General features: G+C 47.5%; 1 protein-coding gene across 1 annotated transcript in view; it reads left to right on the plus strand.

Moving 5' to 3' along the window:
* The window catches only part of KIF26B (kinesin family member 26B), a 576,785-nt gene that overhangs the window by 450,193 nt on the left and 109,830 nt on the right, over window positions 1–16,762 (plus strand). Inside the window, 1 exon segment of the mRNA XM_017870419.1 lies at window positions 11,754–11,960. Within this exon segment, the coding sequence (XP_017725908.1) occupies window positions 11,754–11,960 (207 nt within the window).

A 16,762-nucleotide genomic window follows, 5' to 3' on the forward strand; every position in this document is an offset into this window, starting at 1 on the left:
ATTTTGTATCCTGAGACTTTGCTGAAGTTGCTTACCAGCTTAAGGAGATTTTGGGTTGAGAGGATGGGCTTTTCTAAATATACAATCATGTCATCTGCAAATAGAGACAATTTGACTTCCTCTTTTCCTATTTGAATACTCTTTATTTCTTTCTCTTGCCTAATTGCCCTGGCCAGAACTTCCAACATTATATTGAAGAGGAATGGTGAGAGAGGGCATCCTTGTCTTGTGCCTGTTTTCAAAGGAAATGCTTCCAGATTTTGCCTATTCAGTATGATATTGGCTGTGTATTTGTCATAAATAGCTCTTATTATTTAGAGAAACCTACTTTATTGAGAGTTTTTAGCATGAAGAAGTGTTGAATTTTATCGAAGGCCTTTTCTGCATCTATTGAGATAATCATGTGGTTTTTGTCATTGATTCTCTTTATGTGATGGATTACATTTATTGATTTGTGTATGTTGAACCAGCCTGGCATCCCAGGAATGAAGCCAACCTGATCGTGGTGGATAAGCTTTTTGATGTGCTGCTGGATTCAGTTTGCCAATATTTTATTAAGGATTTTTGCATCGATGTTCATCATGATATGGGCCTGAAATTTTCTTTTTTTGTTGTGTCTCTGCCAGGTTTTGGTATCAAGATGATGCTGGCCTCATAAAATGGATTAGGGAGAAGTCCCTCTTTTTCTATTGATTGGAATAGTTTCAGAAGGATTGGTACCAGCTCCTCTTTGTACCTCTGGTAGAATTCGGCTGTGAATCTGTCCAGTTCTGGGCTTTTTTCAGATGGTAGGCTATTAATTACTGCCTCAGTTTCAGACCTAGCTATTGGTCTATTCAGGGACTCAACTTCTTCCTGGTTTAGCCTTGGGAGGGTGTATGTGTCCAGGAATTTATCCATTCCTTCTAGATTTTCTAGTTTATTTGCATAGAGGTGTTTATAGTATTCTCTGATGGTAGTTTGTATTTCTGTGAGATCAGTGGTGATATCCCCTTTATCATTTTTTATTGTGTCTATTTGGTTCTCCTCTCTTTTCTTCTTTGTTAGTCCAGCTAGCGGTCTATCTCTTTTGATAATCTTCTCAATAAACTGGCTCCTGGATTCATTGATTTTTTTTAAGGGTTTTTGTGTTTCTATCTCCTTCAGTTCTGCTCTGATCTTAGTTATTTCTTGTCTTCTGCTAACTTTTGAATCTCTTTGCTCTTGCTTCTCTAGTTCTTTTAATTGTGATGTTAGGGTGTTGATTTTAGATCTTTCCTGCTTTCTCCTGTGGGCATTGAGTGCTATAAATTTCCCCCTAAACACTGCTTTAGCTATGTCCCAGAGATTCTGGCACGTTGTGTCTTTGTGCTCATTGGTTTCAAGGAACTTATTTATTTCCGCCTTAATTTTGTTATTTACCCAGTAGTCATTCAGAAGCAGGTTGTTCAGTTTCCATGTAGTTGTGCAGTTTTGAGTGAGTTTCTTAATCCTGAGTTCAATTTGATTGCACTGTGGTCTGAGAGACAGTTTGTTATGATTTCCATTCTTTTGCATTAACTTCCCACTATGGTCAATTTCAGAATAAGTGCTGTGTGACACTGAGAAGAATGTATATTCTGTTGATTTGGAGTGGATAGTTCTGTAGATGTCTATTAGTTCTGCTTGGTCCAGAGCTGAGTTCAAGTCCTGAATATCCTTGTTAATTTTCTGTCTTGTTGCTCTAATATTGAGAGTGGGGTGTTAAGTCTCCCACTATTATTGTGTGGGAGTCTAAGTCTCTTTGTAGGTCTCTAAGAACTTGCTTTACGAATCTGGGTGGTCTTGTGTTGGGCGCATATATATTTAGGATAGTTAGCTCTGCTTGTTGCATTGATTCCTTTACCATTATGTAATGCCCTTTGTCTGTTTTGATCTTTGTTGGTTTGAAGTCTGTTTTATCAGAGACCAGGATTGCAATCCCCGCTTTTTTTTTTTTTTTTTTTTTCATTTGTTTGGTAAATCTTCCTCCATCCCTTTATTTTGAGCCTGTGTGTGTTTTTGCACATGAGATGGGTCTGCTGAATACAGCACCCTGATGGGTCTAGACTCTTTATACAATTTGCCAGTCTGTATCTTTTAATTGGGGAATTTAGCCCATTTACACTTAAGGTTAATATTGTTATGTGTGAATTTGATCCTGTCATTATGATGATAGCTGGTTATTTTGCCCGTTAGCAGTTTCTTCATAGTGTCAATGGTCTTTACAATTTGGTATGTTTTTACAGTGGCTGGTAACGGTTTTTCCTTTCCATATATAGGGCTTCCTTCAGGAGCTCCTGTAAGGCAGGCCTGGTGGTGACAAAATTTCACAGCATTTGCTTGTCTGTAAAGGATTTTGTTTCTCCTTCACTTATGAAGCTTAGTTTGGCTAGATATGAAATTCTGGGTTGAAAATTCTTTAAGAATGTTGACTTTTGGCCCCCACTCTCTTCTGGCTTGTAGGGATTCTGCAGAGAGATCCGCTGTTAGTCTGTTGGGCTTACCTTTGTGGGTAACCTGACCTTACTCTCTGGCTGCACTTAACATTTTTTCCTTCATTTCAACCTTGGTGAATCTGACGATTATGTGTCTTGGGGTTGCTCTTCTCAAGCAGTAGCTTTGTGGGGCTCTCTATGTTTCCTGAATTTGAATGTTGACCTGTCTTGCTAGGTTGGGGAAGTTCTCCTGGATAATATCCTGAAGAGTGTTTTCCAACTTGGTTCCATTCTCCCTGTTACTTTCAGGTCCACCAATCAAACACAGGTTTGGTCTTTTCACATAGTCCCATATTTCTTAGAGGCTTTGTTTGTTCCTTTTCATTCTTTTTTCTCTGATCTTCTCTTCATGCTTTATTTCATTATGTTGATCTTCAATTTTGATATCCTTCTGCTTGATCGATTTGGCTATTGATACTTGTGTATGCTTTACGAAGTTCTCGTGCTGTGTTTCTCAGCTCCACCAGGTCATTTATGTTTTTCTCTAAACTGGCTATTCTAGTTAGCAATTCCCGTAACCTTTTTTCAAGGTTCTTAGCTTCCTTGCATTGGGTTAGAACATGCTCCTTTAGCTTGGGGAAGTTTGTTATTACCCATCTTCTGAAGCCTACTTCTGTCAATTCATCAAACTCATTCTCTGTCCAGTTTTGTTCCCGTGCTGGTGAGGAGTTGTGATCCTTTGGAGGAGAAGAGGCATTCTGGTTTTGGAATTTTCAGCCTTTTGTGGTGGTTTTCCTTAACTTCGTGGATTTATCTACCTTTGGTCTTTGATGTTGCTGACCTTTGGATGGGGTTTTGTGAGCACATCCTTTTGTTGATGTTGATGCTATTCCTTTTTGTTTGTTAGTTTTCCTTCCAACAGTCAGGCCTGTCTGCCACAGGTCTGCTGGAGTTTGCTCCAGATCATTTGCTTGGGTATCACCAGTGGAGGCTGCAGAACAGCAAAGATTGCTGCCTGTTCCTTCCTCTGAAGCTTCGTCCCAGAGGGGCACCTGCCGGATGCCAGCCGGAGCTCTCCTGTATGAGGTATCTGTTGACCCATGCAGGGAGGTGTCTCCCAGTCAGGAGGCACAGGGGTCAGGGACCCACTTCAGGAGGCAGTCTGATCCTTAGCAGAGCTTGAGCACTGTGTTGGGAGATCCCCTGCTGTCTTCAGAGCTGGCAGGCAGGACTGTATAAGTCTGCTGAAGCTGCACTCACAGCTGCCCCTTCGCCCAAGTGCTCTGTCCCAGGGAGATGGGAGTTTTATCTATAAGCCCCTGACTGGGGCTGCTGCCTTTCCTTCAGAGATGCCCTGTCCAGAGAGTAGGAATTTATAGAGACAGTCTGGCTACAGCAGCTTTGCCTTGCTGTGGTTTGAACTTCCTGGTGGCTTTGTTTACACTGTGAGGGGAAAATCGCCTACTCAAGCCTCAGTAATGGTGGATGCTCCTTCCCTTACCAAGCTCGAGCATCCCAGGTCGACTTCAGACTGCTGTGCTGGCAGCGAGAATTTCAAGCCAGTGGATCTGAGCTTGCTGGGCTCCATGGGGGTGGGATCTGCTGAGCCGGACCACTTGGCTCCCTGACTTTAGCCCCCTTTCCAGGGGAGTGAACAGTTCTGTCCTGCTGGCATTCTGGGGTATGAAAAAAAGTACTCCTGCAGCTAGCTTGGTGTCTGCCCAAATGGCTGCCTAGTTTTGTGCTTGAAACCCAGGGCCCTGGTGGCATAGGCACCCGAGGGAATCTCCTGGTCTGCAGGTTGCAAAGACCATGGGAAAAGCACGGTATCTGGGCTGGAGTGCACCATTCCTCACAGCACAGTCTCTCAAGGCTTCCCTTGGGTAGGGGAGGGAGGTCCCTGACCCCTTGTACTTCCCGGGTGAGGTGACGCCCCACCCTGCCTCTGCTCACCCTCCATGGGCTACATCACTTTCTAGCCAGTCCCAATGAGATGAATACCTCAGTTGGAAATGCAGAAATCACCCACCTTCTGCATTGATCTCGCTGGGAGCTGCAGACCCAAGCTGTTCCTATTTGGCCATCTTGCCAGCCACCCAAAACCTGGTTTTAATTTACTTTAACATTGTTACCCATCTCTCCTGTCAAATTAAGCAGGCGCATTGGGTAAATTACAAAGGGAAAGCAGTCATACTTACAGAGTCCCATGTGCCACTGATGGGCTAGCAATAGAACCTTACGTTATTATATATATATATATATTTTTTTTTAAAGGACTCTTTAAATAATGGCTGGAAAATTGCACCCTTAATCTCTTGCAGTGTGTTTTTAGAAACTAGCACTTCGTTGAAATCTTGTATGATAGATTTGTCAGAATGTCATGGCCTAGTAGGAAGGATGGGGAAGGTTGCTGCATTTCTTACATTTCTTGGTAGAGCAGAAAAGCGTGGGCCAGGTGTGGTGGCCGACACCTGTAATCCCAGCACTTTGGGAGGCCGAGGCGGGCAGATCACCTGAGGTCAGGAGTTCAAGACCAGCCTGGCCAACATGGTGAAACCCTGTCTCTACTAAAAACACAAAAAATTAGCTGGGTGTGGTGGTGCACACCTGTAATCCCAGCTACTCGGGAGGCTGAGGCATGAGAATCACTTGAACCCGGGAGGTGGAGGTTGCAGTGAGCTGAGATTATACCACTGCACTCCAGCCTGGGCAATAGAGCAAGATTCAGTCTCAAAAAAAAAACAAAAAACAAAAAACAGAAAAGCATGGTGTTAAGAAGAATCTATGTGGAGAAGGGTACACTGTTTAGGTGTCCTGTTCCAATCATCTTACTTAAAATGGTTGGGAATTTTCCTGAAGTGACTAATGTACCCGAAGCAGGAGTGAGAACACTTCCGCTGCATTGCTTGATCAGGACAGAAGAGATGGGAATCACATGTGGGCAATATCACATTTAGCTTTTAGATGCTCAGATCACATTTTGCATGGATTAGTCACCTTTACAAAAATGTAAGCAGGCCATATATTCTTTAATTTTTGGTCAGAGAAGGAGGGAGGGAAAGTACTTGTTCTTTGTCTGTCTTGCCTTATGTTCATGAAAGAATTGTTGCCTTAATTTTTAACATTAATTTTAACATTTAACTAGGAGAAAGACTTCCGATGTGAATTTGATGCAGAAAGTCTATTTTATATCAGGTAATTTGCAGAATGAAACCAACATCCTTTCCCTCCTCTCTCCTCCTCTACCCTCCATTCCCCTCCCCTCCTGTTCCCTCCTCTTCCCTCCCCTTCCCTCCCCTCCCCTCCCCTTCCCTTCCCTTCCTCTCTCATTCTTTCTTTCTTTCTTTCTCTTTTTTTTTCTTTTTTGAGACAGGGTCTGGCCCTGTCGCCCAGGCTGGAGTGCCATGGCACAATCTCAGCTCACTACAGCTTCCACCTCCCAGGCTCAAGCGATCCTTTCACCTCAGCCTCCAAAGTGTTGGGATTACAGGCGTGAGCCACCAAGCTCTGCTAACGTAAACATTTTTTTGTAGAGACAAAGTCTCACTATATTGCCTAGGCTTGAACTCCTGGGATCAAGCAATCCTCCCACCTCAGCTTCCCAAAGTATTGGGATTACAGGCATGAGCCACCGTGCCCGGCCTCTTTCTTTCTCTCTTGAAAGTTAATAATGCTTTACATCTGTATGCGGCTTTATAGTATATGTTATCTTTTTGGTTCTTCACAACTGTCCTTCAAGGGAAGTTGCACGACAGGCCCATTTTAAGGGGTAAGGAAGCCAAAGCCCTTACCTCAGGTCACACAGTCACTCAATGGTGGTGACATTTGGGTTAGAACTCAGTCTCTGCTCCTGCCTCACTGCATTGCCCACACTCCGTCACTGTACACAGGGAGATACAATGGACCCTCCACGTTTTTCTCTCTACAGCTGAATCCCATCCAAAAACATGTGGAAACCAGGAAGGGCTTCTGGTGTGTACCCAGGACAGCATGGCGCTGCCTTGTACTTCTGCCCTCGGCCCTCCTCGGCAGTGACTGGCACTCTCAGCTCAGTCTTTTGCCCACACACTGGCTCTCTCCCACATGCGGCTGAGAGACACCATGATCCGTGCTTCCACGCCTCACACTCCCGGAGGGAGGGACCCCGGCACGGCCATCCCTGCCACCCTCCTCGGCAGCAGGGAAGCAGGACCCTGTGCTGGCCTTGGTTGCTGGTCAGCTGCATAGTGGGGCTCTGCTGAGTGTCTCATTCAGTGAACCCTTGGCTTTTAGAACCCCTTCTGGCAATCTTACTTCTTCTGCTTTTCCCACCATTCTTCCCGTTGATCACCCTGTCTTATTCGCCGCTGATTGACCTTGGAGAACGAGTTCCAGCCTTTTTGGGGGGAACTGAAGACTAGATGTGGAAGGCTTAGAGAGGATTCTAACACTGCTGGGACTGAGACAGAAATGATGTCAGATGGTGTTCCTGGTTAGGTTCCTCCATCTGCACTTTGACCAGTTTCTACTGAGCTGATTCTCAAGAACCTGTGAACTCAAAATTCAGTGTAAAGGGAGTTCAGATAGAGATGATGAGGGGTCAGAAAGGCCAGTGGTGAATTTAACTCCGTAGCCTAGAATCTTGGAGGGGTAGAAACTATTTATCATCACCTGCACACTCTTACTGGGCATTTATTGTGGCCAAGACTCAGGTTCCTGTGTGTCTGTAGAGGGCCTTTGTTGCGGGTATCCACAAAATGAGTTGAAACAAAGCTTGCACATGAGAAGGACAGATGGAGCTCTCCCTTGCTCCTGCCACCTTCTCACCATCTGCAGTCTTTTTCTCATTGCTGAGGGATCCTTCCTGTGGTCCCATTTGCCTGTAGCCCTCCTGAACCCTAGAGTCTGCAGAAAACCTCTAGCCGGACATCTTCTGGGTAGAGAAACAGGTCATGAAGAGCCTCCTGGGTGTGCACCCTGTGGCTGCGCTCTGTGATGAGGGAAAAACAGGAATGTGTCTGCCGTGATCACGTGTAGCGGTCACGGTGAGTGATGACAGGGCCACTCCTCGTTAGCCTCCAGTCAGGCTGTGTGGCAGCGATCGCCTCCATGTTGATAGAGTCTGTGCCGTTTGGGAGCGAAGCTCAGCCTCTTTCGGTGAGTGTCTCACAGTTCCTTTCTCCCTCAATCCCGTGATGCCGTCCAGAACGAGGTGCTGAACTGATTAATCAGCAGGACATAAAGACAACTGCTGCCCAAAGCAACGGTTGTCCCGCTCCATCCATGGAATAATTAAACAAACAGGGCACAGCGGGGTCCCCACCCGTGAGGACTTGGGTGCAGGAAATGCCAGTCTCTTCTTGCTTGAATCCAGGTGTCAGGCCATCCTGGCCACCACTCAGGCTGTTCCTTTCGCTTTCTGGATCCCATTCCCTGCAGGTTTATGCTTGGGAGTGAAATAGTGACTGTCCCTTTGACCCCGAGAGCTGGGGAGAAGGCCGTGCACGTTAACAGCTGCCTGGGCCCTCTCTGGAGTGCGGCAGGGAGAGGCGGGGCAGGAGCGGATGTTGCCAGGAACCAAAGGGTGTTAGTGACAAAAGCAAGAACTCCTGGCAAGAAGTCCAAGGGACTTTCTTGATCACAAGTGGCATCTCCTAAGCACTTTAATTATAGCGGATTAAGCAGGAAGTGGAGTGCTGGACTAAAGGAATAATGATACAAAGGAGGTGAAGCAGAAAAACTCAATTTCCTTCCTTTAAAGGGAAAAAATGTCCATTTATTTAGATGAATTGCAAGAAAAGAATGGAGTGTGGGCTTCCCCCCCGCTCGGAGCTCAATGGGTTTTTAAAGAACTGTGTATCTCTTTGGCCAGAACAGCAACTGGGATCTCAGCCTCTCTGCAGAAAATGAGCCGCAGGCTCGGGATTTCGTTAAGCTGCAGGAGCATTCCTTCTGGACCGATGACTCACTCATTCAGCCCCTTCTTTCCCGCTTCTCCTTGTCGGCCCTCGCCTGGCTTAGCTCATATTTACATTCAGCACCTCTAGTTACCCAGAAATTGCGTGCAAAATTGTGAAATAGAAAAGCAGTGGGCCATGTGCTCCATCAGCTCTGCGTGGCATTGCATCATCCTTGACTTGCATGCTCCGGGCCTGAAGGACCCACGGACCTTCCACAAGTTGCGATTTGAATACGCGCTCGTAGCACACATGCTGTGTCACTGGGGCAGATCTATAGGAATGAATGGAACTGAAATCAGACCTTAGAAAGTCATGGTGAACAAGAAAATTGCCAGAATGGAATGCAGATACACCTAGTGGTTACTGTCCTGTATGTAGCGGCTGTGTGAGATTTGACTGTGTTTTACTAAGAGGAGCCTTGTTGGGCCCAGTGCTGAATAACCAGCTCTGTCTGTCGGGAATCCCCCACAGTATCCTGTTTGTGATTCACGCTATGCAGAGTCCAGGGCGAGGAGTTCTAAGACCTTATCATGTTTTGTTTTGTTTTGAGATGGAGTTTCACTCTTGTTGCCTAGGCTGGAGTGCAGTGGCGCAATCTCGACTCACCACAACCTCCACCTCGTGGGTTCAAGCGATTCTTCTGCCTCAGCCTCCCGAGTAGCTGGGATTACAGGCATGCGCCACCACGCCCAGCTAATTTTGTATTTTTTATAGAGACGGGGTTTCTCCATGTTGGTCAGGCTGGTCTCGAACTCCTGACCTCAGGTGATCTGCCCGCCTTGGCCTCCCAAAGTGCTGCGATTATAGGCTGTTTTTTTTTTTTTTTTCTTTGAGACGGAGTCTCGCTCTGTTGCCCAGGCTGGAGTGCAGTGGCCGGATCTCAGCTCACTGCAAGTTCCGCCTCCCGGGTTCACGCCCTTCTCCTGCCTCAGCCTCCCCAGTAGCTGGGACTACAGGTGCCCGCCACTACGCCCGGCTAATTTTTTGTATTTTTAGTAGAGACGGGGTTTTACCGTGTTAGCCAGGATGGTCTCGATCTCCTGACCTCGTGATCCGCCCGCCTCGGCCTCCCAAAGTGCTGGGATTACAGGCGTGAGCCACCGCGCCCTGCCATTTTGTTTTGTTTGTTTTGTTTTGTTTTGTTTTTAAGAGACAAGCTCTTGCTCTGTCACCCAGGCTGGAGTGCAGTGGCAGGACCATAGCTCCCTGGAACCTGGAACTCCTGAGCTCTAGTGACCCTGCTCCCTCAACCTCCCGAGTAGCTGGTACCTGTGAGTGTGCACCATCACACCTGGCTATTTTTTTTTAATTAACTTTTTGTAGAGATGGGGTCTCGCCATGTTGCCCAGGCTTGTCTTGAACTCCCACCTCTGCCCACATGGTGGGCATTCAAGTCCTGTATCTCTTCCTCCCTCCTCTCTTGACTTGCCTCCTCCTGGATCATGATATCCTATCATTTTCCTGTCACAGCATTAATGGTAAGGCTTGAGGCTGGGTGTGGCACCCATGCTTGTAATCCCAGTGCTTTGGGAGGCAGAGGTGGGAGTTCAAGACAAGCCTGGGCCATGTTCCGCACTTTACATGGCCATTCATTGAATTTGCACAGCCGCCCATATGGCGGGTATTGTTGTTCCTACTGTACAGGTGAGGAAACGGGGGCTCTGTGAAGTGTGACTATTTGTGGGAGGCAGCAGCTGGCATGATGGAAGAAGCGTAGTTGTTGGAGGTGGGATCCAAGTCCAGCCTTCCTCCCACAGGTTCAGTGATGTGGGGCAAGTTACATAACATCATTTTCTCATGAGTAAAATCCGGACAGGCAAACCTACACCCTGGAGCACGGGGAGGATTCAGTGAGATCGTGTAGATGACAGCTCAGGCCTGGCATACGAGAGAAAATGGCAGGGATCATTCTATGACCTCACAGCGGAAGAAGCAAGATCTAAACCCTGAGAGGTGGAGCGCATCCCACCCTCGGGCTCCTTCCACGAGGACACCGGCTTCTGGATCTCCACGGAGTTCTGTTCTTAAGTTAGAAGGCAAGCAGAGCGGGGACACAGTGCAGGACACCTGGGGACCTAGTGCCCTTGAAATTCTTTACCTTCAGCTTTGCACGCTGCACATGAGTCCTCATGGCTCAGCAGAGAGAGCTGAGGTCGGCAGGAGGATCTCTGTCTTGCGCAACATATATGATTCTCTGAGCATTTCTATATGTTGAAAATATTTTATTTAAAAATGTACAACCACCCCTCCTCCCCAAAATTGCGTGACAGAGATTTCATCAGACCTGACAACTAATGAGACAAGGAGGACAAGGCAGAGAGAGGAACTGAGAAATAATCCTTGTGCATACCTTCCGAATTTGCCATATATTACTAAAATTACCCATGTCTGTGTCTGTCTGCCCTGCCGCTCTGTGCATTACATATGTTTGCATCCCCCATGCCTAGCACAGTGCCTGGCACCTAGTAGGTGCTCAAAGTGCCCATCATTTGTTGGACTGAACTCACAGCGCAGAAATAGAGAGCCAGTTAGAGCAAATGCTGTCCCTTTTCCCAGGACTGTAGCTTCCAGATGCGTGTGAGGCCTCAGCCTGATTTCTGTTCACCTGAGGACCCCAAGGCAAACTGTGCATTTCCATCAGCACCTCACTTGCCTGCAGGAGCAGGATGGGGTTGGTGGTGGCACCAGAGGTGCTCAGTGTTCAGTCACTCAGAAAGTGGGTTAAAGGGCAGCGCCTCCTGCTCCCTCCAGCGATGCACTTCCATTCTCTGAAATGACAACTTCTCTGCACTCACTTAATGGGATCCCAAATAACACGTTGCAGACCAGTCTTTTATCACTGTTGCCCCTTGGAACACATTTCGAATGCTGGCCATTAAAAGCAGGCCATTTCACGGTTCTTTAATGATGACACTAATAACTGTGGATTTTTGTCTCCCAGAGTCCTGATGAGCTGAGCCAAGGAGCAAATTACAGAGCTAACTTTTATGTGCATGGTTTATTGATCTGTGAGCTTCAAGGAAACTACACCAGCCCCTATAGTTTGGCAGTCCAGACTACCTTTTCATCTATGTAATTGGGCCACGAGGGCACAGTTAATATTCAATTTATATTACTAGGAAGACAAAGAACATGATGTCCTAGCTCCGTATTGAAGTAATGGGCATTTCAAAATATCCTACCTGGTAATTATAAATAAATCAGTTTTCCCATGACCCAGCCAGGATGATGTCGCTAATTGACTGTGCATTTCCTCATAGTTTATCCTGAGAAAGTTCAGTGCTGCCATGTGCATTTATATCGCAGAGTATACAAGGGTGCTCCTTCGTAAAACACCCAGCTGTCTTCATCCATGCTGTTGCCCATCTTTTCTTAACAGGTGAAAGTCATGCTTCGCATCTGTTCCACCTTGGCTCGAGATACCTCAGAATCCAGCTCTTTCTTAAAGGTGGACCCACGGAAGAAGCAGATCACCTTGTACGATCCCCTGACTTGTGGAGGTCTAAATGCCTTCCAAAAGAGAGGCAACCAGGTTCCTCCAAAGATGTTTGCCTTCGATGCAGTTTTTCCCCAAGACGCCTCCCAGGTGGGTATCGGCCCTCTCTCAGGCTCAGGCAATGTTGATTAAAGAAGCGTTTACTCATTCACAAGGGCCCTTGAGCTGGGAGGGTGTCTTCTGGAGCATTCGGATGGACCAGTTCCTTCAGGAGTCAATCTGAGCTCCATTGAATGGTCCAGTGCTTTTGAATTACTGGTGTCAGAGCTTGGGCAGGATCAGTGTGCAGGAATTTCAATAAAATATGTCCTTGAGGAGCAGGAAGTGCGAGCCAGTCAGTGGATCACACACAGAAGCAGGAAGATAACAGAAAGGGACAAGGACAATGCGTCAAGGGGCTGGTGACAGATCTAGTAGGACCCTCTCCTGCCTGGGCATTGTACGAAGGGAAAACAATGTTTCAGGGAGCTGATTAGAATTAGGCAATCTCCTAGGACCCAGTATAAGCCCACCGGGGTTGAGGGCAAGTCTGTAGCCCTAGTGAGGAACCGGAGTTCAAGGCAGGGAAACCGAGGCTGACATGCATCCTGTGGCCTGGCTCAGTGGAGTGAAGGGGAAGAAGAGAGGCTCAGGTATAGGTGTTATATTCGCTTAATTGCTGCATTACAAATCACCCTAAAATTCAGTGCTTAACACAATAAGCATTTATTATTGCTCATCGGTCAGCTGAGCAGCTCTTCTGGTCCGAGCTCCGCTCATTTTTATGTCTGTGATCCGCTGTGGGTTGGGTAGGCAGCTCTGTGGATCTTGGCTGGATATTAGCCAGGCGAAATAAAATCATGCTATATCACACCATAGGCACATGGCTTTCCACTGGTCTAGAATAGCCTTGACCAGGTTGGCTGGTCTCTCTTCCACATTGTCTGTCATCAGCCAGCAAGCTAGCTTGCGCTAGTTTTCAAGGCAGTATCCAGGACCCATCCATGCAGGCCTCTGGAGGCCTAAGCTCAGAATTGACCCAATATTGCCTCTGCTGGATTCTACTGGCCCAGCTTCATGAGATGGGGAAGAGATTGCGTCTAATGATTGGATGAGCTCCAAGTTACACTGCAAGGGGTTTGCACCCAGGCTGGGGCGGAGAATTGGGGCCATTTTTATTAATCTACTGTGAGCAGAATTGGGAGGCTACTTGGGGGCCCAGGATACCAAGATGACTGAGCCATGGGCAGCCAATGAACTGCAGACCTCACCAGATGCTGCAACTAAAGCTTCTAGTAGTTATCTGTTCTCATTTGGATTCGCTCTGGAGCTTTGGTGAAGATGGGCCTCTAAGCGGCACCAAACAGCACCTGTTCCTGTGGGGGAGGGAGCAGGGACACACGCGTAGAACTGATTGCAGAAGTGAATAACCCAGGTGATAGGGTATAGTGGCCTACTTTGCCTGGAGTTTGCATCTTTCTGATAAGTTTCTAGTGCTTATCAAGATATACATTAAACAGTGTATAGTATAATAACTAATAACCTATAGCAGAACCTGATGACAACAGTGCAAATAGTTACCATCTGCAGCCTCTGTGAATTTCTTCCAGGCTGCATCTGAGTAGAGGAGGTGGCGATGTCCTCATGGGCTCCTATATTACACCGTGGGCACATAGCACATGTCACAGGCTCCATTCATTAAGAAGTTGAGCATGTGGTTTCCCCAAAGAGTTTTACCCAAGAAGACAAAGTACTTTATGAACAAGTTCTACGGTTTCTCTCTTTATCACATTTTTTGAGTGGCATATCACCCAATGGGCTCGGTCATTTAAACCTGACATTGGGTCTAATAAATGGCCTACAAATAATTTCATTAACACAGTTAAAACTTTTCGGAAGCAAATCTCCACAAGTTGTAAGAATTCCAGAGCAAACCCTAAATGAAGCATGGACTATGAATGAGTTGTAGATTTATTTCAGAAAAAGGGGCCATTTTCATTGCTAGCCTTTGTTTACATTTCACACTTGGCTCCAGAGCTCAGGATGCTCAATTTGGAGTTTCACTCGTTTCAGAATGCCTTACTTTCATTCAAATTTCCAATGTTATTATAATTTACATGTCTATAAATTCGCAGTTTTCAAGACATTTCAGAGACATGAACGCATTTGACTCTTCTTAGAATTCAGTGGGGTAGGAAGGGAGGCATTGATGTTTTCATGTAACACACAAGGAAACCAAGACTCAAAGATTAAGTCACTTGTTCAAAGTCTCTTTCCCGAGCAGACGTCCTTCCTGGATTCCCCCCATTAACCTCTCTGTATCCTGCTCGGTACAGTATTGTATCTTTGACCCCTAGCAGTGTGGCCTCGGGCGAGTCACTCAACCTCTCTGGGCCGCAGTGTCCTCATCTGTCAAGTAAGAACATGACCACAGTGTTCCTCATCAGGCTGTGTGATTCATCAACACATAAGGTGCTCCCAGCAGAGCCAGCAACACAGCAAGTGCTTAATAAATGTGGCTATTTTTACTGTTATCACTGTGAATATTAGCAGCATGCTGCTGGCCAGGGCCAGCTCAGCCCCACGGGGTGGGCACGCCTGGACCCCCCAAGCCCGAAAGGAGGGAGTGTGCGGCGTGGGCCTGTGCTCTCCAGTCCTGATTTTCAGCCTGTGAAGCTGCAGCCGCTGTGGTGACCCAGGCAGTTAGAAATCGTGCTTTCGCTTGGTTTCTAAGGAAATCAGCTTCCTGAAGCTAAGCAATGATTAGAACAGTCCTGGTTCCTGGTTGCCTTCGAGAGCCATCCATGTGGCCCTTCAGTGGCTTCGGCAGTTGCTGGCTGCCCTTGTTGGGACACGCCTCTGTGGGGACACACCTCTGCTGGGGAACCTGGACTAGTGGGCAGGCAGAGGCTTTCTGCAGACCTGGTCCTGCCCACGGGGGCTGTGCTCGGGAAGGCTGCATGCCTCTCCAGGTCCAAGGGGAAGCAGCAAGGGGCCGCCGGGCCACTGTCAGCTCTTAACACACACCAGACGGACAGCCCACTGACCACTCTCTTCTCAGTGGAGAGCCGGGCGGGAACTGTGCCAGGGGCTGCCTCCTCAGCTCTGCGCCGCAGGTCTCCTCTCACCTGCGGCCTCTGCACAGGTGACTCAGTGTGGTCCACACACAGCCAACATTGTCCCAGGCGGCTCAGGAATCAAATACAGCTTATTTTATGTATAGCTCAAGATGATCTCTCAGCCTCCTGCCTCCCATCCCACTTTGTGTCCAAAGAAAGCTTAGTCCATTGGGCAGCCTTCTGCCTGCTCTGCAGACACGCCTCTGGCAAATTCCATCAAGACGCTACTGCTTCTGTCTCAGGGTTAGCACTGCGCTCTCCTTGCCTAAGTCCTGGGGGTTTGAAAGGTCCTGTGAGCCCCACAGCAGCCCTCTCCTGCCACCCCCTTTGGCCCAGGAGGAGCCCCCCACCCCCCGCAGAGTTGCTGGGGACCACCCTGGAACAAGTGACAGTTGTTGGAAGTGTGGTTTTTCAATTTTTAGTTTAGGAGAGAAAACTGATTTCCAAATACTTGGGTTCATTGTGCTGCTGGAACTTACAGCTGAATAACAACATTCACGGCCCAGGTGCCCACCGGGGACACACTGCTGGAGGACTGCAAAGCCCCGTGTTAGAACCACCAGAGGACTGCAAAGCCCCATGTTAGAACCGCCTCCCAGAGCTCCCACGAGCCCTGAATCCAGCCTCGAGACAGAAATGAAAGCAACAGGGCACAGCCAATAATGCTGTCTTCCTGCTTCTGTGAAAAGTCTCAGGTGCTAACCAAAGAGATGGATGTTTCCCAGATTTCCAAGTTAGTCCACAAAACTGACTGAGCTCTGATGGCTTGCAGAGCACTATATTCGTGGGTGTTCAGGGGAAATACAAAACATCATCGAGAGCCTGGTCCTTGTCTAGGATTTAATAATCAAATTGGAGACCAGACACACACCAGGCCAAAGAACACCTAATAACATACCATGTGGTGACTGATATTCTATATGTTGAATGTATCTGCAGCAAAAGAAAGAAAAGGCAGATTTTGAAAAGAGGAGGATGGGCCAGGCGCAGTGGCTCACGCCTGTAATCCCAGCACTTTGGGAGGCCGAGGCAGGTGGGTCACCTGAGGTCAGGAGTTTGAGACCAGCCTGACCAACATGGTGAAACCCCCTCTCTACTAAAAAAAAGCAAAAAAATTAGCCAGGCATGGTGGTGCACGCCTGTAATCCCAGCTACTCAGGAGGCTGAGGCAAGAGAATCGCTTGAGCCTGGGTGGCAGAGGTTGCAGTGAGTCGAGATCGCGCCATTGCACTCCAGCCTGGGCAACGAGAGTGAAACTCCGTCTCAAAAATAAAGAAAGAAAAGAGGAAGGTGTGAATTGAAATCGAGGAAAGAGATCAGGAGAGAAAGCAGATATATATCACAAACCTCTTGCCTATGTGAGAACTACCATGTCTCTCAAGGTCTGTCTTGTGAAATGGTGGGTCACCTTTTTCCTGTAAAAAGCCCATACATAAACTCTATGTATACATGTGTCAGCAGAGGGTGAGTGGAGAGTTTAAAGGCCTTGTCTGGGAGCCCAGAATGTCCGATGAGGGAAGGGAATGAGGTCCGTGAACACACTGCCCCCATTCCAGCCTGCTCCTGCCTGCGCTACAGACGCATTTGCTAAAATGTACCATGGATTAGCAGAAGGGTGGTTGGCAGTTGATGTGTGGTAATTTAGCTCAGGCTTGCAAAGGGCGGAAGGTTGCCAGGGGTTCTGAGCATCTCCAAACCTTCATGGCAGAGGCCAACCCACCTGGGAACACAGCTGACGCCCGAAGCCCCGGGAAGGTGGGTTCACTTTCGTTGTTAGTGATTCCTCCACTGCAA

This window comes from Rhinopithecus bieti, unplaced genomic scaffold, assembly GCF_001698545.2.
Source record: "Rhinopithecus bieti isolate Rb0 unplaced genomic scaffold, ASM169854v2 scaffold_5132, whole genome shotgun sequence".
Classification (NCBI taxonomy): domain Eukaryota; kingdom Metazoa; phylum Chordata; class Mammalia; order Primates; family Cercopithecidae; genus Rhinopithecus; species Rhinopithecus bieti.